General features: G+C 47.0%; 1 protein-coding gene across 1 annotated transcript; it reads right to left on the bottom strand.

Moving 5' to 3' along the window:
- Positions 1 to 367: 367 nt before the first annotated feature.
- GCH1 (GTP cyclohydrolase 1) lies at positions 368 to 24,912 on the bottom strand. The gene is made up of 6 exons (XM_083167116.1): positions 24,094 to 24,912; positions 10,013 to 10,122; positions 9,417 to 9,472; positions 4,988 to 5,019; positions 3,260 to 3,344; positions 368 to 2,275 (listed from the first exon to the last, which is right to left on the bottom strand). Exons 1-6 carry the CDS (start codon positions 24,422 to 24,424, stop codon positions 2,149 to 2,151), a joined length of 741 nt encoding a protein of 246 aa, XP_083023242.1. The 5' UTR covers positions 24,425 to 24,912; the 3' UTR covers positions 368 to 2,148.

Below are 24,912 nucleotides of genomic sequence, written 5' to 3'. Positions count from 1 at the left end.
TGAACATTATGGTTTAAGACATCCTCTCCCAACTGACGACGGCTAAACTGATCAGTGCCTCCATATTTGAAAAAAAAATTTTGGTCCCAAAAAAGGAAAATAACACCCCAAAAGTCTTACAAATATCTATGTAGGCGGCAGCCGTCTTGTTGTAGCTTTTGAGTCACAAACCAAGGTACATTTATACATCCCCCTTCACATAACCCTCAATGGGAATATATACAATTACCAGGAAGTAACAGTAGTGTTCATTCTAGCACCCGCCATCTTCGAAAACCCATGCAGTTCCTCTTCCCTGCCTGGGGTGTCGCTTTCTGCTGTGCTGTTTCTAGCACAGGTCTGGTTTGCATATCAGTGCTGATATGCAGACCACACTGTGCTAGAAGCACTATAGCAGACAGCGACACACCAGGCAGGGAAGAGGAACTGCATGGGTTTTCAAAGATGGCGAGTGCTAGAAGGAACACTAGTAATGGCATTTGGGGGGAACATAAATTGCACATAAGAAAATAGTGTAATTGGTGTAGCCGTTTCTTACTGTAACAGGAAGCGGTTTTACCTCTCGCTTGCAATAATACATTCCATTCAATAAGAGATTAGACAGCCAATAAATACTATACTAGTTAAACAACACTGAAAGGCAGAATAAAATCAGTCTGGATATAACAAATAGATAGTGGAATATAGAGATATGTATTTAAAAAGTCAAATAAAGGCCACCTCACTTATATAAGCTACAAAGCGCCATCTCCAACTAAATCCGACGGGTAATATCCGCCTTCTAATATATCACCCAAAAAATGACTGTCAGAACAGGCCGCAAACCCATTGCCTGTCTGTCCGTCCTTATGTGCTCATTAAAAAGGCCACGGGGTAACGATGTATAATTCTGTAAGACGTTCTAACGGGTCACACTTCATTCTATTGGATTCTGTTAGTAAATTCAGGAGTAATTTCCGTCCGTTTTTGGGGTGGGGGCCTGGCTTTCACATAAGCACTTCCCACCCCATCCGCCACCCTCAATCTACAGTGCAGAACTATAGGAGATGACTGCAATACAATATGGTAAAGGTAACTATACCACCTGCAGGATATTGCTGGACAGTGCTGGGCGGAGGTCACGTTTGTCGATCCAGCTCTTCTTACTGCCCTGTTCTAAGTCTATGGTGCCTGCTTGCACCCTTGGAAGGTAGCCATTTTGTGTCTAGATGCACAGTGGAACCGGCCATTTTGTGACCTGAAAAAAAATCTGCTCACAACTTTGCCAAGTGAGGGTTACAGCAGTGTGTGAAATGATAACGTGAGGTGAGTACATGAGTCGGTAACAACATAATAATACTGCTAAAGGCCAGATAACTACATTAATGCCCTTTTGTCTTGGTTTGAGCAGAACAATAATGTCTCAGGACACATGGTAGGCCACGGCAACATCATCCAATGATGAGATACAGTACAGACTGGCTCAACGGAACGCCATTCACCCTACAGCTGCTATAAATCATATGTCAACAGACATATGACCAGACTAAAATGGCTTGCTGCTCTTTTTCTTGGCCACCGTTCACATACCGGTAGTCTACAGAAGAGGAAGGGCAAAAGGAATAGTTGGGGCAATTGTCCCCGACCCCTATGTGGCTTCTGGTTCTATTGATAATAGAGGTGGAGCTTTTATAAATCATATTGGTGGTGGTAAGAGATGAGTATATTGTCTTGTCCCGCAGATCCGGGGACATTTTGTTTCCCCCACAGCACAGTCACCCCTCCAGGCATGCCCAAAAGGTGAATTGGAACCTCCAGAATTATCCATTAGACAAGCGTAGCCCCTATTGGCCCGTAGCGACCTTCAAGCGTGACCGGTTTAATGTAAACATGAGTATGAGTGAGGCAAGGCCTTCTTAGGACCGCAGACTTGCCCCAACCCCCCCTGATCTAGTTACCGGCCCTCTTCTGATAGGTCACCTCAGAAATGTAAACACCGAAACAATTAAACATTACACAGAAACGCTCGTTATGAATCACTGTTTCCATAGACATGGTTGGACAATAGACACAAGCGAAGGCGGTTTGACAAGATGTCGACACGGACGGACAGATCCAGCAGGCAGCACAATCTCTACAGTAAACGTCGGACTCTATTTGGCACTGGGGTTAGTTCTTGATGAGCGTCAGGAATTCTTCTCTGGTTTTGGGGTCCTCTCGGAACACGCCAAGCATAGTGCTGGTGACAGTCTTGCTGTTCATTTTCTGGACCCCTCTCATTACCATACACATATGTCTAAACACAACAAGACAACACCCATTGTTTAGAATTGTATTCTGTATCAGTCTGTAAATTCAGCATCTCGGACTTTGCAACCGGCTGGTACTACTGTTCAAACAATGTTGACGGGCCAAATTCCACCTTTGTGTAATAAAAAATGTCCAGAAAAGTGAAAGCAATTTTTGCAGGGACACTGATCTGTTTCAAATTTGCTGGGTATAGAGGGAGCTGTGAAGACATTGATTGGAGCAGATAGGGACTGGGGGTTGCGTGGAGATTTTGTGGGCTAAAAACTACCACAGCTCAAAGTGAAAGTAAAAACTGTCACAGGTCAAAGTGACTACATTACAGAAGCCGTCATTATGACAGGCTTTTAACTAATGTACTTTATGTAACGCTGGCCATGTGTCAGAATGACAGACCATCAGATACTGTGGCCAAAACCACTGAGAGATCTCATCTGCATTCCCCCCTTGGAGAGAAACCGCTCCTCTTCTGTGACGGAATGGGGGAAAGTACTGGGCGGTGGGCACTGTCCGATACAGCTGCCTAATTATATATAATATAATATACAGGTTGAGTATCCCTTATCCGAAATGCTTGGGACCATGAGCATTTCTATAAGGAATATTTTAGTTTTTTGGGAAGATTCCCCCGCCCGCCCCCCCTCCCCCCATCATACTTACCTGGTCCCCTGGTGGTCCCCCGACATCCACGGCGGCATCTCCGGTCCCAGTGGTGCAGTGAGTGAGCGGTTGCGCCGGTGACATCAATGTACCCCTGGGACCGGAGATGCCACTGAAGAGGATCGCCGCGGACATTGGGGGACGAGGTAAGTGAAAAAAAAAGGGGTGGGGGGAACACGAAATATTCTGAAAAACCACGCAGCACAGCACTAAGATCATGAGTTTAGTTCCTGGTTATGGTGTGTGTGTGTGGAGTTTGCATGTTCTCTCATGTTTGTGTGGGTTTCCTGGCTGCTGGTAGGTGCAGACTTACGTAGCTTCTATGACCACTCCCACCCCGGCGGGCTTTAAGGCTTCTGTAATTGCAATGGCGATCTGTTTGGTAAGGCGTTCCTGCACTGTGGGAGAGATGAGAATAACAATGTGATTATCACTAATCCCCAACCTGGTGAACATGTGCTAAGTATTCGGGATCTATCAGTCAAGTAAATGTTTAGGAAAAGAAAGGAATAAAATAAAGGAGGCTTCATTAAAGGATAAAATAATAAAAGATTAGGGGACAGATTCTCTAAGCTTCAAAAGTGATAAAATAGAGAGTGATAAACAGCCAGCCAATCAGCTCCTGCCTGACATTTTTCAAACACCGTCTGTGACATGGCAGGTAGGAGCTGATTGGCTGGCTGTTTATCACTCTCCATTTTATCACTTTTGAAGCTTAGAGAATCTGGCCCTAAATCTATATAATATGCTGAAGACCATTCTCCTCTGTCTGTTCTGTAGCATTGCAGGATCCTACTTTTGTGCGGCGTTAAACAATATATGAATTACAGTAGTTACAACTTAATTTCATATAAAGTGTGTGTGACACCACAACACTACCAGATAATGGGGTTATTCCGGTTGATTAGCAAGTTGCAAATTCGCAGCCTTACAAGTCCCCCAGACGCTGCCCGCTGAATGCCGGTACGCCCCCCCCCCTCGTATGCCACGTTCATACTGTCTGCGAATGGATGATTAACACCCACATCATTCGATGGTCGCCTTAGATATGCATGTGCCAGTAAGTGGGCGGGCAGATGACATCCAGGCAGCCCTGTCCTCACTAACACATCCCTCATCTCCTGATATACTCTGTGCTGCTGGAGACCCTGCACCTCCCACTATATAACTATCACTCTGTGGCTTCCTGCTGCCTCCACTCCTTTTCTCACATCATGTCACTGCCCCTGTCCCATGCAGCCCTGTCCTCACTGACACATCACTCATCTCGTGATATACTCTGTGCTGCTGGGGACCCTGCTCCTTCCACTATATAACTCTCAGTCTGTGGCTTCCTGCTGCCTCCATTCCCCTCCTCACATCATGTCACTGCCCCTGTCACATGCAGCTCTGTCCTCACTGACACATCACTCATCTCCTGATATACTCTGTGCTGCTGAGGAACCTGCTCCTCACACTATATAACTCTGTCTGTGACTCCATTAGCAGTTGCACAAATCCTGATAGTAAATCATTCTTCTCGTCACATAATCTATAACCTACTCTAAAATACTGTCCTCATTCCGATGATCTGTTGGGCATCAGATGAGCCAAATAAATACTTTGTGGGGGTCACAGGGTCCAGGAGATGACGAGCGCCAACAGATCATTGCTCTGACCCTACTAGAACCTTAACAATAATGGCCCTCGGGCTGTCCACATGCAACAGCTGGGGCCAACCTTACCATATAGCCCCTGTGTTCTGTAAAGGTGCGTCTGTGCCCAGTCACCAGCGTTCTGTAAAGGGCAGTTGTCAGAATAATGCATGTCCATATAAAGGGCACTGTATTAGAAGATGCCTCGCTGCACTAGGTAACCCTCCCCCGGTATACGCCGAGATACTCTGCGGCGGCAGCACTGGCGACCTTTATTGTAAGACGCTACTGTCTGACTCATTGTATGTCGCCATACATGGGCCTCTTGTATCTAGAACAATGGCGTAACTGGCTGTGAGGGTATAAGGGAAGTCAAAGCAATGAGCCCCCTGTGTCCAGCTCCTTACCTTGTAGTCGCCGGCTAAAAATTTCCACAATCCTTTAGAGAGAGAAAAAGAAACAAAAACCAGTTAGACAGAAACTCAGACATCACGGTTACCCCAAGCCACCATAGTGCATTGATTGCGGGCGCAAAGCTTACTGGGCGAGAGATGGTTATGTTGGTTAATGTTGCGCAACAGTGCAGGCAACAATGGCCGTCATATGTGTCTAAGAAATTGAATGAAATCATCATTTAATGACCATTCCACCTTTTAAAAGGATGCACTGAGAATCTGCTGTGCAGTGTAACCCAGCAGCTCGGCATCTAACCATAACATTTCCAACGCTTAAGCCAGAGGGTGCCGTGTGCTACACTTTGAACCTTTTACCTAACAATGTCCCTGATTCGCCCCCAGTTTATTGGTGGGGGGTGATAAATAAAGGAGCAGATATATTAAGCCTGGAGAAGAGATAAACTGGACATAAAGTGGAAGGAGATAATGCACCAGCCAATCAGCTCCCAGCTGTCATTTTCAAACACAGTTCATTGGCTGGTGCTTTATCTGCTTTCACTTTATCTCCAGTTTATCTCTTCTCCAGGCTTAATACATCTGCCCCAAAGTGCCCCGTCCCTTATTGATTGTGTAATTGGCTGCTGTGAGCTGGCCAAGTAGTGTCATAGTACGATACGCTGAGTCACTGCAGATTATGCCCACGCCAGGCTGTGATACAGATTACTCATGTGAGCTGTGCCAGGCATAAGCTGCTGTACATAAGAGCTGCTTAACCTACACCAGCCAATCGCTTTCATTTTCTAATATGTGCCACGGACACTAGGACAGACGGACGCCTGATGCTGAGTGGGGAATAATGTAAGAAAGAGAATGTAACTTTGCCCCTGGGGTAGTTGCTAGCGATGGAGGTGTTTGTGACATTGCAGCCAGATTAGTGACAGCAATCAATGACTGATGTGTATATTTCTAGGCGATGTTATGACCTAAAGTACTTAAATGTGGTTTTACTGGTATGTCGGCAGTACAGAGTTTGAGTATAATCCTACCCTTACTGCTACCGAATACTAGATAAACGCTATGACCACATAACGGGCCCAATTAGAACCTGCTGTAGCTGCTGCCCAGCCTCACGCACGCTCGCTGCCCCTGCTCAGCTGCGTGCACACACGGGAAAAATCATCCCCCATCGAATTATTTTTTCCCCTGTTTGCAGCGCTGATTGTGCAAGAAAGCCGTGGGGAAAAGTAGGCTGCTGATGACAGTGGCCATCCCTCCCAACGGCCAGTGAACGCTTGCGTTTTCTGGGGCACTCTCAGAAATCTAAGGTGGCACACCCCAAATGCCCGCAGGGTGTCAATCACCCTGCTAGCCGCGAGTGGAGGCTAGCCTTTAATTACTGCCTACGGGCGGACGTCTCGCGCATGCACACTGCATACCGTGAATTACCCCCAACACCTGGTACCTTTAAATTTGCACTATCCCCTTTCTGAGTGTATGGGCTTTTCAGGTTGCCTGTGTCTAGGTCAACAGTCAAAAGGTCTACCACCACTAGTCAACATGGTCAAAAGGTCCCCTCGCACGGCGCACTGCGCTCAGCACACCATCATATTCTCCATCTATGTCCACTGGGATGGTAAAGTCTCAACAAGTCGGTTTAAAAAATTAAATCATTAAAAACTCATGTCAACCTTTTGGACATGTCGGCCTTTTTCATATGTCAACCTTTTGACTGTTGACCAATAGTGGTTGATCTTTTGACTGTTGCTCTAGACACTGTTGCTATTACTGTCTATGGAGATACCACTGGGTTATTTGGTACTCCTGGATTTGCGGGTTTTCGCGATTTATATGTATTTTTTAAGGGGCGTCTAAAAATATTGTCTTTTTTTTCCTGATAATTTTTCGCTGCTAATTGGATATCCTGATTTATCTCCTAGTGTATTTATATAATACAGATATCTGACCCTCGGTTAGTAAATGTAAAAAAAAAAAATATTATTTTGTACTTTTCCATGAAATCCACATAAAATAGTTTCTGCTGGTTCCATCGCCAGGAGCCTCCGAGGTATTAAATGTCAGATGTAATTGGAAAAAAGGATGAAATGTAGCATTAAATAAATGAAAAATGTTTGCACGTAATCCTTGATTACTCGTTGTTCAGGGATAATGTCAGCGAATCCGTATATTTGTATATGGCGGAAGTCTCTGCGGACGGTGGGAAATAGTCTTGCAGGTTACAAAATGTAACTCTCTTGGGAATGAACTGCTGAATTTGTTTTATAAACCTGATATATTAAATACAAGAAGTTCTCATTGGCTGGAGATGGTGCAATACCCAGAGCCGAATTTCCCATTAGGCACGTGAGGCACCGGCCTAGGGGCGGCACATGTTTGGGGGCGGCACTTGGATGCCTGTGATAGTACTGTCAGCCCAAAATGTACCAATAACTGCAAAATATCCACTGTACTGTACTATATTCCATCTTAAATAGAGTGCAAATGGATAGGACATGCAGATACTGCCCCTATAAACTGTCCTACTTAGTAAACATTATTGTTGTGCCTAGGGGCGCCCTCATCCCTAAATCCGCCCCTGGCAATACCACTAAGATGAGATGCTCCTCTGTACAGAATATTTATATATAGGCTATTCTAGGGCAGTATTATGTGCGTGTATGACTTTTAGTATAGCTAAATGATCCCCCAGGGACTATAAAATTACCCCCAAAATCCGACACTAATGGGGATTTATTTTTTTCATCTGCACGGAGTCTGGCAAAAGAAAATCCCCGATAAATGGTGATTTTATTTACGCCCACTTTACGAAAAAAAAACCAAAAAAAAAAACACATGGCTCTGGGTAGTTATCCTGCGTCCTTAGTGTTTTTTGCCCGGAAATGTTTTTGTTTATTTTTGCATGCGAATGGCTTTTGTGACCCCCACACGATGTTCCAGAGATGCCGGCCGCAACAGCAAAGTCTGTGGGGATAGAAACGGTCGCACTATATGATGGGAGGGGCCAGGCCGGTCTGTACCAAGTATTGATCTAGGACAAAAATGGCCTTAGTTGCAGAGACGGAACTATCATTGGTGCAGCAGGTGCATTGCATTGGGGCCCCCAAAGACTAAGGGGCCCATTGCTGCCCATACCAGCAATGACTTTCTTGAACTGGTGTAGAGGAGTGGGCCCAAATAATAGTTTTGCACCTTGTCCCACCACTCAAAAGTTCAACTACTGCCTAGTTGTGTCCAAGGGCCCTGCTGTGCAGATCTGACATTGTAGGATTAATAAATATAGCCAGACTTTGTGGTTGACCACTATTAGTCAAGGAGTTGACCTATAATTAAGACATGAGTTTTTCACGTTTTTTTCTAAAAAAAAAGTTGAACTTTTTCCTAATTTACCATCAACACGGACTACAGACGAGAATGGGAAAGTGCGCCAAGCTCAGCCAGTTACCTGGCCTCTGCATGCTCAAATGTACAAATCGACACCCCCCCAAAAAAGTTATAAATGCATGTCAACCTATTCATGTGTCCACCAGTCTCTTGTCAAGCTTTCCCTTATGTTGACATTGTACATGTAGACCTATTTGGGGGGTCAACATAGACACTGTCGCCCTTATTACAGACTACCCAATGATCCACAGCCGTTGACGGCATGATGTGTAAATAAAGCTTGAAAAAGTTACATTTCATTTATCGTATATTACATAAATAATCACTGTCGCCCCATTCTAGAACCCTGCGGAACGTCATTTTATCATCGCTTATTAATTAGCCAGGAGCCGCCTAGTTATCCTGATAACCGCCCTGGGGTATGGATCCGTAGGTCACCAGCATATTGTCCGACGGTCATTAGGTAGACATGCAGAAATGTCGACATTGTCATTAGGTGGACATGTGTAAGGTCGACAGTGATAAAGTCAACTTTTTTTTTTCACCCAAATGTTGACACCGTCAACAAACATTAAACTGTAGCACCGCGTCACCTCTCATGGTGTGCGGGCACGGTACCTCGCTGCGCTCGGCACATTATTTTTTTCTCCCACCACACCCTAGTGGATGGTAGGGCATGAAATACCCCCCTGTCAGCACATGTCGTGTCGACATGGACACCGAAATGTACCACTGCGTCCCCTCGCTTGGCTCAATACGCTTGCCATGCTTCAGGCACGGTGCCTCGCTACGATTAGCAGGCTATTTTATTTTCCCTCCACGCCCTGGTGGATAGTAGGGCTAAAAAAACAGTAAAAATAACCATGTCGACTTTTTGACTGTCGACCTTCCCCATGTCGACCTAATGACCCTGTTGACCTTCCTACATGTCGAACTTCCTGCATGTCGACCGATTGGTGGTGACCCAATGACCGTTTCCCCCGCCCTGGGCCCCCTGGCGTTCCCCCATGTCTGATATACGTAAGGCGCCATCCCAACTCACCTTGCCAGCTTGCTGAGCCCAAGAACTTGCTTGTTTGGTAGATAGCCAATGTGCACCTGCGGAGATGGAGACAGGGAGTGAGTATGGGTCACACACATGCTGCCATCTACAAAGATAAAATGACAGTCGGAGGAACCAACGGCGAATTATACTGTATCACGTTCTATGGAGATGGAACTCTGCAATCTGATTTATTCAGTGCAAATAGATGAGACATCGGCCTGACAGTACGTTTGTGCAGCGAGGATTCTGATCCGCATTAATTTGATGCCAGGTCTGCCTCGGCCTTCCTCTGTATGTCACAGAACGTCCCCAGGCTCTGTCTGTTCCATATCAGGAGCTGCGAGGATGGAGGTCCTCATATTAACAGCAGCCGACAGAACATTGGGTGATCCCGTCAGATGATGTATCTAATAAGGATACCGGGATATTGGCCTGTTGGTTGATTCTGCGGGGACCTTTGACCCCGCTACCTCCAATGACTTGGTTTTGCTAAACCATGTTGCTTTGCAGGTGGCTGGGGAGGGGCCGATGGGTCTACGGAGCTACATTAACCACCCCCTGAAGGTACCAAGCCTTCTGGTGCCTAAATTTACCTTTCCAACGAAGGGAACCAAATGGTGCTCACACATTGAGAACATGTCGATGTCCTTCACGATCACCATCTCATCGTGGTCCTCATCGAAGATGGCATCGTTCAGCACGTCTGCAATAGATTAGGAGAAATGGTCACCTGGGTACTGCAGACAGAGCAGAGGCCATGTATGACCAAGGCCACTGCCCAACGTACCCCACCGGTCATCAACGACAAACGGCATGCGGTCGGTGGGCCCACACTCAATAGGTTGACTGCTACTGGGCAACAGTCCATAGGTTGGCACCCATAAAATGTTGACATGGCTTAGGTCAACAGGGACAAAGGTCCATGCAAGCAATATGTCAGCATAGAAAACGGTCGACATGAGTTTTTCACGTTTTATTTCCAGAACAGGTGTTTTGTCATACTTTACTATCCAAGTGGACATAGAATTCGATTATAATAGTGCCCAAAGGGCAAAAAAACGCAAGTCGACCTTTTTTATGTTGCGTGTGTCGACCTTTTATCCCTGCCGACCGTAAGCCATATGGACCTTTTTTACAGAAGGGCAGGAAAGAACAGTAACCTCAATGCAGGGCAGAATGCAGAGGGTATTAATGAAGGTGGGGTGGCTACGCGGGTATGGCAGTAATGGTATGACGGGTGCTGGGGTAACTGTAAGGACCACGGCAGAGGCAATATGCCACCATAACCTTTGGCAGCCAGACTGTGGGCCCCATTCAGGTTGACTCTGTACGCAGCAGAAGCTGTGAAACGCTGCCCGCTGCGTGCGAATCTGTGTGTACGCTGATATCGATGTGTACGCTAGATATCTCAGATATCATGGCCGGAGATGACCAAATTGGGGGGGGGGGGGGGGTGCTGACGTCCTGTTAAGTCAGGTTCCCGCCCGGAGCAGGCTTCGACACGCCTGTGTTTTACTGGGTGCACCCACCGTTTTTTTTGGGCATCCCCCATGTGCCAGCCCCCTGTCCGCCCACTACCCGTCCTCCGCTGTACAAACGCCTTGGCACAGTTCATACAGTGGCCCTGCACATGTGTATATTTGCCTGTACGCATGCGCAGCGCAGCACCATCGGTCCCTGGCGCGAATACACTGGGGACTGAGTCAACCTGAATCAGGCCTTATTTGTGTTTGCAGGCACTTGGGGAACTACAAGCACCAGCATGGACATGGCTGTCCATAGCCTCTATGGATGAAAACAGAATGAGTGTGTGTGTATATATATTATTATTTATTACCAGTTTCTTATATAGCGCACACATATACCACAGTGGAGCTTACAATCTAAAATCCCTACCACATGTACACACACACACACACAGACAGACATTCTAGGGTTAATTTATTGGGAGCCAATTGGCCTACCAGTATATTTTTGGATTGTGGGAGGAAACCGGAGTACCCAGAGGAAACCCACGCAAGCACGGGGAGAATATACAAAAGCTGCACAGTTAGGGCCCTGGTGGGACTCGAACCTATGACCTCAGTGCTGTAAGGCAGTGATGCTAACACAGTCCAGGATGATTATATGGTCCTTGCTTTCAGTTCCATCCCCACAGTTTTGTACGGGAGGGGTAACAATATTGACTCTTTATATTTTATGGCTGTGGCGGCTTTGTTATTTCCTGCACCTGCGATGGGAATCTGTGATACACAGCACAGAGTGTGATAACAGGACGCCTTAATTTCCTGTGTCCTGTCTGCCTCGCGCAGGTAACCGTGGTAACGCAAATTTGCGTCATTTCTCTCTCTCATTAAGTTAATCACAGTTTGAATGTCGCCTGTTCCTTCTTGTGTACTGGATCAAGGGACGTGCGCAGGGGATTCTGGGACATCTATACTAAGGGGTCTGTTCACTAAGCCTCAGAGAGAGAGAGATAAAGTACCAGACAATCTGCTCCTAACTGTCACATTACAGGCTGTGTTTGAATAATGACAGTTAGAACCTGATTGGTGCTTTGGGCTAGATGCACTAAGCCTTGAAGAGTGCAGCCAGTAGCATGGAAGTTGGGAGCTGATTCACTGGTAGTTTTATTTTTTTCCTAGCATAGTAATTCAGACAACTATTGCAGAATAATGGAGTTCCCAGACTCCCCTTCTCCTTGGGAGAGGATGATTGGTGCGTTTTCCCTGGATTGTACGTAGCTGGGAATTTCCACTGTTACTGCTTCAATGTCATCAGCATTCGGTAATCGAAAAGAGGCGTCTGATTTAAAGATTATTACAACACCAGAATACATATCTGCAATCTCTGATGTCACTGGGCAGTGACACAGACATGACATCACAAAACAGGTCCTGTGTCCTGCTGATTTGACTGGTAACGGATGGGAGGGGGGGGGGGGGGGGTTGCTTGTCCCAGTTCCAGTTAACCTTTTCAGTGCCAAGGGAATTTGTCAAAATAGGTGTGAAAGTTAGCAGTAAACTTTTTTTTTACTAAACCGCTTGAGTGCCAGCTAGGGATGTCAATCCCTCAGCATTTTTTTCAATCCTGAGATTCGGGATTGAAAAATGCTTAATCCCGGGATTCCCAGGATTGGCCTCCCTCATTAAAAAAAAAAAAAAGTGTGCTCCCTGTGGGGACATTACTGGCCTGTACCTAATGCCCAGCTATCCCCTCCACATGTTATACTAGGGCCCCTTCTACCTTGTTACACACATGTACAGGCCATGTGTACATAAGGGAAGGGTGGGCTGCAGTTCCAGGGTCCCAATAGCTAACAGCAGCAGCAGCAGTGTCCCGGCCACTGCAGCATGCAAGTAAAGGAAACAGCAGCAGCAAACTGGGGAGAAAGAGCGGGAGGAGGAGGACAGAGTCCGAAACTTGGCCACAGCAGCAGGCGAGTTTCCGGCGCAGAGCCGAGGGAAGTAGAGAACGGCGGTACGTGGGCACGTCCTGTTGGCTGCACAGTGTCACCTCACCTCTGACCAAATCACGCTGCGTGTCTGAGCTGCACTGCCGGGATGGGAGCAAGCGAGTGTTCAGACACTGCCCGGCATTAGACTGCACATGTGCAGTCAAATCCCGAAATCCCGGGATTCAAATCCAGGGATCCCAATCTCAGGATTGGCCATCCTAGTGCCAAGGTTGCTGTGAGAGATCCTCAAAAAAATTTGGGTGCAATATTTGACTAATCTTCAATTCATGGACTCGGCTGTATTTGTATTTATACTAAAAGAACAGTCGCCGTGAGCAACGCCGGCATTTTTAGCGTATATTTTGAGGATCCCTCACAGCATTGTTGGCACTCAACGGTCTAAATGATCAATTATTTTTTGCGCAAGCCTGGAAACCTCACTATCCATTCGGACATCATCACCTATCGAACACAGAACATCGATACAATTAATATTTAAGTAATCAATGGTTTCTAACCATCGATGGTTCATGTTTGCACAAATGGAAGGAAACCTGCGTCTGTTCAGGCACAGGGCTAAGGAAACCCAGAAATAACCATTGGACTCCAACCCCTGACTGGTGAAGCAATCACACTAGCTGGCACCCAGTATCGATGGTTGGCAACCTCAGCGATATCTTGTACATCTTGTACATTTTGTATATTTGCATAAAGTGTTTAGTAGAAAAACCTATAGGGGCCCATTTATTATTGTTGCCCCCTGGAATTGCCATGCAGAATGTGATTAAATCTGCGACATGTCTCTGAGAGAAGCCCACCCGTGTGATGTGGTCAGGGTGCTTATGCCCCTTGGAAACCTATGACACTAAATATTCTCAGCTGACCCCTGAAATCGGGGGCATTCGGTGGAACAGGCGCAAATATGTTTTGATAAATGGACTTTTGAGATAACGTTCAACTGTACAGGGTTTAAAGCCAGCTCCAGTCCTCTAATATCACCAGCAGGTTATGTTTTCAGGATTTCTTTAATCAACGTGTGAGATATCCTTTTGTACACCCACACCCAGAAAACATGACCTGCTGGGGGTCACCTGAGAACTGGAAGTGAAAATCTTTGTTAAAGGGCAAAGTCATACAACGATTATTAATTGGTGTGTACATGGCCCCTGCACCTGGTCACTAGCCGTATTCTCAGGGCCGGATTAACAATGGGCCTGATGGAGCTAGAGCTCCAGGCCCACTCTCCAAATAGGCCCATTTTGTAGCTGAGGGCCAGGGCTTTCCAACGAGCCCAGCCCCGCGTTGCTAGCCCCCTGGGAACCGGAGATACCGCCAGGCAAACCTGGAACGATTTCCCCATAGGATAACATGGGACCCGCTAATTCTGACCTCCACCCGGTTCCAACGGCTGCCAGTTTCCCCTCCGGCATCACAGAAGCTCGAGGTTGATCTCAGTCTAACTCAAATCGCTGGGCCTTCAATCTGATACCTGGTCCATATAGGTTCAGTGGTTCTAGAGATATTGCGGGTAAACCAATTTTTTTTTCATTTCTGAAATGTAATTTCATGGCTGTTCATGTTGTTTGAGGACAGATTTCTCTGGAACCAAACGGCCCAGGTTCACGGGACCAAAATCATTCGAAGCCTACATGTAAATGGGTCAGTTGGTTCTGAAGATATAGCTGGTTGTTTAAAGGAGGGCTTGGGTGGTTTTATCTCCCCCCCACACCAGAAAATGCAGGGACTAGGCTGGTGTAAAAGGGGCCAGTCCGGGAATGTCCCTGCATGATCCTGGGACCATATTCCTGGGTAAGTCCCTGCATATTCTGGCGTGAAAGGGGTATTATTTCAAATAGCAGTGCTCTGAATACAGCCGGGCAGCCCCCTGCTCTCTGCCCGGCTGTCATTTCTGCCCGGCGGCTGTCCCCCAGTTACCACAAGCATGTAATCCCACATGGCAATGAGCATGGAACCCCTGGCAATGAACATGTAGGTAAGCAACACTTACAGTATGTAGCATAAATTTTAATAGGCATTCTGGTGTTTGGCATAATACGTAATGGAGATTATGGTGTGTGTCTTAACATGTAACGGGCATTATGGTGTAATTTTTTTAATGCGCGCAAATGCCCCTATTTATGAAGCATATTGTGCATTATTGCTCAATCTGTTTGGTATAGTGCAGGCATGTCCAAACTATGGCCCTCCAGCTGTTGTGAAACTATAGGTCCCATCATGCATTGACACAGTTTTGCTATTAGGGAAGGCTAAAACTATGTCAAGGCATGCTGGGTTTCACAACAGCTGGAGGGCCACTGTTTGGATATGCCTGGTGTAGTGTGTATTTTGGCTTAATCCATGTGGCACAATGTGAATTTTGCCTTAATCTGCGTGGCATAATGTGAATTGTGACTCAATCTGTGTGCCATAGTGTGAATTTTGGCTCACTCGGTGTGAATTTTGGCTCATTTCATGTGGCATAATGTAATAGAGGCAAGTACAGTATAAGGGGGTTACTATTGTGTTGCATGCTTTGCATAAGGGGTATATGGTGTGGTAAATTTAGGTGACCACATAAAAGGTGCTGAAATGTTGTCTACCAAGTTTCGGCTTTCAGTATTTTTTTATGACTGCAGTGCCGTCTCACCCCGCAAGTATCTTAGGACATTGACGTCCTGCGGGTGCACCTTTGGAGGGCACCCGCCAATATATCTCCCTGCATTTTTCTTATGCCAGCCCCCTGCCTTTTCCAGGCATATACTGTATAATTAGTTGAAAGTATTTACACAAATACAGACACACCCATGAGCAGACCACCCAAACAGAACACTGGTCACGCCCCCCACATTATTAGGTGCTGGCCACAACCCCTATTATTGCACATAATAGGCCCTTGATCATTCAGCTCCAGGCCCATTTAGACCTTAATCTGGCTCTGCGTATTCTGTGCTGCGTACCCAGGCGTTTCCACTCTACAGATGGGAAAGTCTACAGTGTCTAGGTAGACAGTAGGTCGACACCAAAAGATAGACGTGCAGTAGCTTGACATGGACAAAAGGTGGACACAAGTAAAAGGTCAACATGACTATTTTTTTGGGGGGGAGGGGGGGAGATTTTTCATACTTAACCATCCATGTGGACTACAATTAAGAACGGGGCCCATGTTGACAGGTGTCGATATTTTCACACAAAAAAATGACCTTTTCATGTATCAACCTTTTGTTTGTGACTACCTTGTCACATGTCAACCTTTTTTCTGTGTCCCCCTAGCGTATATCGTCCTGTTGTCGGTCTCAACCTTTTGCATGTCGATCTTTGGTGTCAGAAAACCGAGAAATACTGCAGGAGAGAATGCAATGACGAGTCACATCTGCCTGCCAATATCCGGCCCATAGGCTGACTCATGAAAAAGCTGACATTGTTCTTACTTCTCCATCCATGTCGACATAGACGGAGATTATAATAGTGTGCCAAGCGCAGCGAGCAATTAAATATTAAGGATATTAAGGAGCCTCAGCGGTTAATGGGCGAATCCATGGTGAATGTCGCTGTTTGCGTCACCCGTCTGATGTGATTATCGGGAAGCGCTAAGAGCTTACACCTGGCAGCATCCAGCCAGAGATACGACGCTCAGTATTAGCCAAACACCAGGTGCCGGGCATCAGACAAAGCCAGTGATGAGGCTGCCTGGGAAGTGACAGGAGGATGAAAGGTGGCGTGGAGAGACGGATGGGCCCTGCTGATGCAGTGTCTGAGAGGGGAGGGGGGGGGGGGGGATTTACATACAAACCCCCCCCCCCCCCCCCCCCTGTACAAACAGACCATCCTCCGGCAGTGTTTGAGCAATGTGTATCCCAATATAATACTCCTAAGGTGAGTTCTAGGATTGGGTATGCTGGGTTCTGTGGTTCTCCTAACGCCAGACTGCCATAGTTTGTTCTGTATGTAACAGAAAAATGTTCCATCCAATACTCCCTGGTTCCTCTAGTCCTGTGCCCATGGTACCACTGCCCATGGTACCATGAGCCATGTCGTGGGGTCCAGCTGTACATCAAGTTGTCTGTACACTGCGCTGGCACGCCGCCAAACTAGGTGGACCCAATGGTTGGACGGCTAGACGGAACATGGGGGTCCATAATCGGGGTTGGCTGATGACCAGACAACACTTACAGCCATCGGAGCCTTGGCAGCCAGCAGAGTCTCACCCACCGCTGATGAAAATCCTCACGTCTACCCAAAAGATATAGCGTCTCCCATATAGATAGCAATTGGCATATGTCTGGATTTGGTGATCTCACATATAGATAAATAAGATTCCAAGGGGAAATTTACTAAGATGGGATTTCTATTTCACATGGGATGTTGCTGCGGGCAACCAATCAGAATCTACTTCTTATTGATTTAGCACCTTCTAGAAGATAATAGACAGTATCTGATTGGTTGCCCATAGCAACATCCCATGTGAAATAGAAATCCCAACTTAGTACATTTTCCCACAAGGCTGCAGCTGCCTAACGGTACTGTACACAGTAGGCTTCATTCCACACAGTGCTGTATACTATGCTAGATATAGTATCCAATATACTGAAACGTTGATTTAAGGCTATCCAGTGCCCACTGATCCAAGTGCCGATTTGTTGGACTCTGTGTGTGTGTGTGTGTGTGTGTGTGTGTGTGTGTGTGTGTGTGTGTTTGGGGGGTAGCTGTTTGGAAGGAGCAATATTATGTACTGTATTCCCATTCTCATGTTCGCCCAACCACATCAGAGTCTTTATTTTCTCTGATGTAGATTCATCAATGCTACCTCCACCCTCCCCCCCCCCTCTCCCTCAGAGCACGTCTGCCTCCCCCTGCGTGTCTAATGTCATCCCCCAGTCTGCTACAGTACCTACACTAGAGATTCATCTGAGGCATCGCAGTTTGCCTATGGCTCAGTGTTGTTTTCTGCTATACTAGGTTGTAACAATTTGTACAGATACCTAATAGCGAATGCGTATTCTGAGGCGGTTGGTTTAGCTTTGTCCCTCGCTTAGTATCGGTTCTCAGCAGTGGCGGATCCAGGAGTGGGGCTGCGGCATAGTTCAAAATTCAAACAGGGGAGCCACACCCACTGACTGGCTGACTGTTGGTGTTTCTCCACTATTTGAATTTTGGACCCCCTCCTCCCCTCTGGATTTGACACTGGTTATCGGTGCTTTGCGCATGCTTGGACAGACACTGCAACAGGGGTCACAGCACAGCATCAGACTGTCAGTGACTAATGCTATGTATGGGGCAGGGATGGGGGCAGTAACATCCTCCGTTTCTACAAACAGAGGGGTGTTATTACCATTGCGGGGGACAAGGCCTCTAGGCAGCAGCAACCAGCTTGCGGGACCCACACAGGTCACACAGCTGACCGATGGCATCAGAGATGATCCGATGCTGTGTCCTATGACGTTGCTCTTATCAGCAATGCAGCAGGTGGTGTCCGGCCCCCTACCGCATCACCATATTAGTGCTACCACCACGGCTTCTACGTAACCGATGACGGCCATTGTGCAAGTTTTGATTGAAAGCATGACTGTAAGGTGAGGTGTGAACACCCGGTTCAGACCTGCGCGCATCTCACGATGCATCGATGGGGTTCTGTGTGCGCCTCTATTTATCAACAAAAAACTTAAGCCCAATGTTTGAGCGTCATGCGTGTGGTCACAATCCTGTTGACATGTCGCTTTTAACTCTCATGTTGCAGTAATGTTTACTGTTAACTAAATCCACATAAACCGGCCCTAAAACGTTACTGTATTGACCACCGGCTTAAACGTTTGCTTTGTTCAGTTAAAATGTAACTAGCGCTGATGTAGATCTTCTATCGGTAGAGTCTATTGATCAAGGGCAGAGGTCTACAACCTGCAGGCGGTTGACAACTGAAACGGATTACTACTTCTGCAGACCAGACACTGGTTACAGGATGATGGGGATTGTAGGGGATGCAGTCAGGATGCTGGCATTCAGTATACGGATGCCAGCATCCCGACTACCGTCAGATGATTGGTGCCTGAACCTCAAATCGATCAGGGTGCAGACTCCAAACAGCTGGCATCCCGATCAGTAAGTATGCAGGGGCCACTAGCTTGCACCTGGGGAAGGCGGGTTAGGTTTAGGCACTAAGAAGAAGGAGGGTTAGGCTGTGGTGTGTGTGTGTGTGTGTGTGGGGGGGGGGGGGGGGGTAGCAGCTTTAGGCACTGGGGGGAATAGGGTTAGGCTGCTACAAGGGAGGATTAGGTGAGTAGGGATAGAGGTTTAGGCTGTCGTCGGAGCCCCTGTTGGGATTTACAGCATCGGGATGCTGGGGTCAGTCTTGTCACCGGCGGCATCCTAAGTGCCGGGATGCCGTATGTATCCCAATTGCAGTTTGGCAGCTGCCGAATGAAAGTTCCCTGTATAAACTGGTTATCTCTATAATAAACAAGGTATCAGGTTGGGGACTCGTAGACCCCAGATTGTCAAGTACTACAGATCCCATCATCCTGAGCAGAAGTAACTTGCCCTTGATGTCTCCTCCATATTTTCTGTATAATGTACTACAGAATATAATGCTACACACAGGTTAGAAAACACAAGGTATCAACGTAATAAAGTATGAATATATATGGACTATTTACACAGAAGCGTAACGGTGGATGACCGTGCCCAATGCAGAACCTGGCGGAGGCATCGGATGCTCCTGGCAATATTAATTAAAAATAAAAAAAGGCTAATCTCTCTCTTAAGGAAATATAGACCTTAAATTTATATAGGACCAATATCAAAACAGCGGGAGATATAGGTCAATGGCGTTAGTAATATTAGTTTTGTATTAGAAACCGATTAATATTCCCAGATATCCAAAGCAATAAATCATAATTCCATTTCAGTGGAGTTTTTCTTTCTTCTACAAATGCTATATGAACAAAATAAGTCCCATAGCCCCTATACAATAGTCAACCATTTTCTATAACCCCTCGTGGAGGAATGTAGCAAATGTAAAAATAAAGTGGTCTAACATGTCTGGGTTACATGCAAAAGCAGCCAGTATTTACTCTGCACAGAAAAAAAAACAGTAAAGTGTATCTGCCACCTTTTTTGCTTTGCTTGCATAATCTATTAACTATTTGCTCTGTTACTCCCATTTAGGCTAAAGAGCTGACTCTCCACAACATGGGTCTTCAAACTTTGGCCCTCCAGATGTTGTGGAACTACATGTCCCAGCATGCCCTGACAGTTTTGGCATGCTCTTATAGGAAAAAATGTGGCAATGCATGCTGGGACATGTAGTTTCACAACATCTGGAGGGCCATAGTTTGAAGACCCATGCTCCACAACTTTCTGTTAAATGCCCCAATCCCTAAAGATCCCCATATGAGGGGAGATAAGGAATCCTTCATCCGAACGGACCAACAATTGATTAGCTACTTTGGGCACCATCTAGTGGCTGCCGTTGCTAAAGCAATTGAATACCGCCCTTCATGACAGAACAGGCAGCGTATTATAATAAATATGTCCGAATGTCACTTTTTGAAACCTAACATTCTGTTCTTTGCGATCTACGTCACGTGTGAAACAATTCAGAGAATCAAAAGTGACCCTAGAACTGGGAATGACCCCTTATCAGTTTGAATGACGTAGGTCAATAACATCCGTTGTCTTCACCCTTGTTGTCATCTTGTTTTGACCAAATTACAGACACTGTGATTAATCGGTGGGCAGGGACATGATGTCCACACACCCCTCCCTCCAACCAATAGGGAATGACCCTCAATAGGGCTATTTTGGACCCTCTCTTAAGTTCCAGACATTAGTTCTTTAACATGTGTTGATCTCTGTAGACTGCAAGCTCTTAGGAGCAGGGAAATCTCTACCCTCTGTCTTATATCTGCGCTTACTTTGCCACGAACATCTAAGTCTCATTTTAGTACTGTGTATTTTTGGCTGTAGGGCCCTGAGCAAAGGCATGCACAGCACATTTTGGTACTTGTGTACTATCACGGCGCCCATCGCATCGCAGACCATAAGGCATGCGATGTTATACAATTTTAAATTGTATACCATCGCATTGTATGGCATTGTATCGCATATACAATGGTATGCGATTTAAAATCGTATAAGCACCCTAATGGGTTTTCCCATGTTAAAAGGGGCCCCTATAAGATAATGAAACGTGATGGGTGCTTAGTATGTTAAAAGCACCCCAACGACACCCCCCACTATCAACGCCAACCCGAAGCGTGGCAAGTGCAGCGGTACACGTCCTACGACCTTTTCATACCCCCACTATCCACGTCGGCGTGGAGGTGATATTATATAGCCCGGACGCGGAATACATGTAAAGTAATGCGGCGCTCGCCATGCTTCGGGCTCGGTGGCTCGCTGCGCTCGCCACACTATATAAAATCATCACCACGCCGACGTGGATAGTGGGGGTATGAAAAGGTCAGAGGACGCGTACCGTCGTCCCTCGCGGGCTCGCCACGCTTCGGGTTGGCGTTCATAGTGGGGGTGCATTTAACATTGTAAGCCCCCATTAGGGTGCTTATACAATTAAACATCGTATAGGGGGCTTATACAATTTAAAATCGCATCGCTGTGCATCCGGTGTATGGCATGCGATGCGATTATATGTCGTGCGACCTAATATCGTGGGCGCCGTGATAATACACAAGTACCTACATTTTATTAGGGGGTGCACCGTCAAAGGGGTGTGCCAAGCACCACATATTGGGCATGTATAACACCGCACATTGGGTGTGTCTAACAGCGCCAATCAGACGTGTCTACCATCATCTATTGGTACTCGCTACAATATAAAATGGCTCTCAGTATAATAATACATGCAAATAAAGTAAAAAACATATATGGGTGATATGCAGTGATAGGACAATGGTCTGGTACAAGTAACAATGCAAAACACACATAAATGATTGATGGGCGCTTCTTTCAATGGAATACAGTTCTAAAAAGCAAAAGTCTTTGGTAAAAGGTATTGCTGGTAGGGAGGTGTTCATAAGGGTGGGCACAGCATTATGGGGTGCCTGTGCACCCATAAGACTCAATGTGCGTACCCCTATGGTCCTGAGCGTTGGGGAGCCTTATACATGAATAATGATGAGTTTAGATTTGTACTATGGGCATACCTCCCAACTTTATGAATGTTATAATAGGGACACTCGTGCGGCGAATGGGGCGTGAAGTATGTAAATGAGGGCTTGGCTTACCCAAATTAGGCCGCACCCCATTTTCGGCCGCGAATAGACGCTGTGCGCATGCACATAGCGTCTATTCTGTCAGATTGGGGGGACTCCCAACTGCCCCCTCGCAGCGGGACACTGCCGTCCGCGGGGGGTACGCGGGAACGTCCCCCAAAAAACCGTGACGTTCCCGCATTTAGCGGGACAGTTGGGAGGTATGCTATGGGGTTGGGAGGAGGGGAGGGAGGGCCGAAAGTGAAAACAGGGCTCACCCATTGGAACGCCCAGCGTTTTATTGGCGTATCCATGAAACCTCTGGGCATCCCCATGGGAATGCAAGCGGGCCAATGCCTGCCTTGGGCTGATGTCACATGATTTCAGATGTCCATCTCATCTTTCTCCTAGCGCTTGTAAAGAGTCAGCTGAGACTTTTATTTGTGAAGGCTGGAGAAATCATTTGATGGCCGGGACCTGCTAGTGGAGGCCTGCGAGGGGATGCGTTCTTACACGCTCCTTCACACATTACTGAGGGCGTTTGGACGGGCGGCATTAAAACGCTCTCACTGAGCAGCAAAGGACCGAGGCTTAGCGAGCGGTAATGAATTACCCCCTATGCATATAGTAGATGTGTATTGTGATAGTGGTTGTGATAGTTTGGGCAGTTATGAGCCCCCAGGGCTGTATTTACCATATAAGCAATCTAGACACATGCAAAGGGCGGCATAGAAATGGCCTCATCTAGATTTACTATACGTTACATATTTATTCTTCTATTAATGGCACTTTACCAGCTACACACAGAACACTATTATTACAGGGCAGCATAGGCGCCGAAACCGTGGGTGCTCCAGGGCCCGAGCACCCACGGCACGGGCCAGCGGATATGCTGTCAGCAGCGGGGGTCATGTCAGGGCAGCATCAGCCATAGGTAGGGCCCAAGAGACATTCAGCATAGAGATTGGCAGTAGTAAACATAAGACATTGGGGCAGATGTACTAAGCTTGGTGAAGTGATAAAGTGGAAGGCAATAACGCCGCAGCCAGGCAGCTCCTAACTGTCATTTCCCAACCCAGCCTGTAACTTGACAGGATCTGATTGGCGTTATCATCAGACACTTTATCACTTCACCAGGCTTAATACATCTACCCCATTGTGTTTAGAGGAGGGGAGGGAGGGCCGAAGGCAAAAACAGGGATCACCCATTGGAACGGCCAGCGTTTTATTGGATACATAATATTTGACATATTTGCACAATGTTATCATTACTACGGTCTATTTACTAACCATGCAGAGAATAATGAGCTTATGTATTGTCACCAGAGTGCGAGGAAATAGGGAACATATTAAAGTATCTAGTTAAAAGCCCGTGAAAACGACGGCTACTGCAATGTGCTTTCACTTTGAACTGTGACAGTTTTTACTTTCACAGTGAGGGGTGACAGTTTTTAGCCCAAAAACTCCACCTCTAGTCCCTATATGCTCCTACCTCCAATCTCTGTCTTCACAGCTCCCTCTCTCCATATCCAGCAAGTTTGAGACAGATTAGTGTCCCTGCAGAAAGTGCTTTCACTTTCTGTTATGATATCTGTTAGCACACAAAGGAGTAATTTGGCCCATTGCGTGGTCTCTAGTGGTCAGTACTTTGCCTCATAGAGGTGAGGAGTAGTTAACCATATATGTCACTATACACCAGGTGCCCAACTGTACAAAAGTTTTGAGCCCAGTTTCTCTGTGACTTATGTCCGTGTTATGTGAATAACATAAGACTCCGACACTGAGTAACCGGTAGAGGTTTTACACTTCTGGTAATTCGCAAAGATCTGACAAGGGAATGTACTAATAACTAAAATGTTTTTTATTATTTTCAATTATTACTGTGGTATATTCCCTGGGTCAGGCTTAGGCAAACTGTGCCCTCTGGCAGCTGGCAGGACATGCTGGAACTTGTAGTCCCACCCTGGCTGCAGACAGACAGGTTACCTGGGGCAGCCCCAGGTGTCTCACTCACCTGATATGGTCTCCTGGTAGCCTTTGGTGAAGAACTGCATGGCTGTGGCAGCCCTCCAGGGTGTCTTCAGCAGCCCCTGCCTGCCAGGGTCCTCTCCCAGGGCTCTCAGGATGGTGCTGTAGGCTGCAGCCAGGGAAGGCAGGTGCATCTCATTGTCCTCCTCACTGCGGGTCCTCTCCTCTCTCCAGCTGTCCAGAGGTGGGGTGCTGACCCCAAACCTTCCCAGCTCCATAAGTGCTGGGGGAGAGTCCTTCTTCTTCTCCTCTGCCACGTGCCCATTGCAGTTCAGTGGCTTCTTCTCTGGCAGTGCCCTTGCCTTGGCAGGGTCCATGGCTGCGGAAGCTATACTGGTTGGTGGTCTCAGTGCAGAAGTGGGGTCTCTGCTCCCCACTGGGAACCAGTCTGATGGCAGGTGACAGTTCCTGCAGTCACTCAGGACAGTTCATGGCCAGGAGCTGTAATACCTTCTAGCATGTGACAGGATAAGGATGCCACTAATGTCACCTGTTGTCCCCAGGCACCTATACTTTCTCCCCCCCCCCCTATAGAGACACACACATCAGCTGATCAGGGCACTGGCAGATACTAGTGGCATGGTGTGCAGGTGGGCTGGCAGGGGTAGCAGGAGCACTCACTCAAAAGATTACACTTTGGGATCCTTTGTTCTGGTGATGCAGTGGGACCCTTCCCCGGGATGCAGACTGGGATCTCCCCCCTCTGTCCCTGCACAGATGACGGTCAGCCTGGACGCGTGCACTCGGCAGACAGTCGCACTCAAGTCGCTCCCTCCGTCTCCTCTCTGCGCTCTGTACCGACTTT

The sequence above is a fragment of the Crinia signifera genome, chromosome 12, assembly GCF_055691185.1.
Source record: "Crinia signifera chromosome 12, ASM5569118v1, whole genome shotgun sequence".
In the NCBI taxonomy this organism is placed as follows: Eukaryota; Metazoa; Chordata; class Amphibia; order Anura; family Myobatrachidae; genus Crinia; species Crinia signifera.
The sequence above is the reverse complement of the archived record's forward strand: the minus strand, read 5'-3'. Positions and strand labels throughout refer to the sequence as shown.

Excerpts from the sequence above, each read along its gene's own strand:
- GCH1 (XM_083167116.1), bottom strand. The coding sequence starts at position 24,424 with ATGGACCCTGCCAAGGCAAGGGCACTGCCAGAGAAGAAGCCACTGAAC. Across the intron at positions 10,123-24,093 it reads CTACCAGGAGACCATATCAG|ACGTGCTGAACGATGCCATC; the intron begins GTGAGTGAGACA and ends AATCTATTGCAG. Across the intron at positions 3,345-4,987 it reads TTTTAGCCGGCGACTACAAG|TGCAGGAACGCCTTACCAAA; the intron begins GTAAGGAGCTGG and ends TCTCTCCCACAG.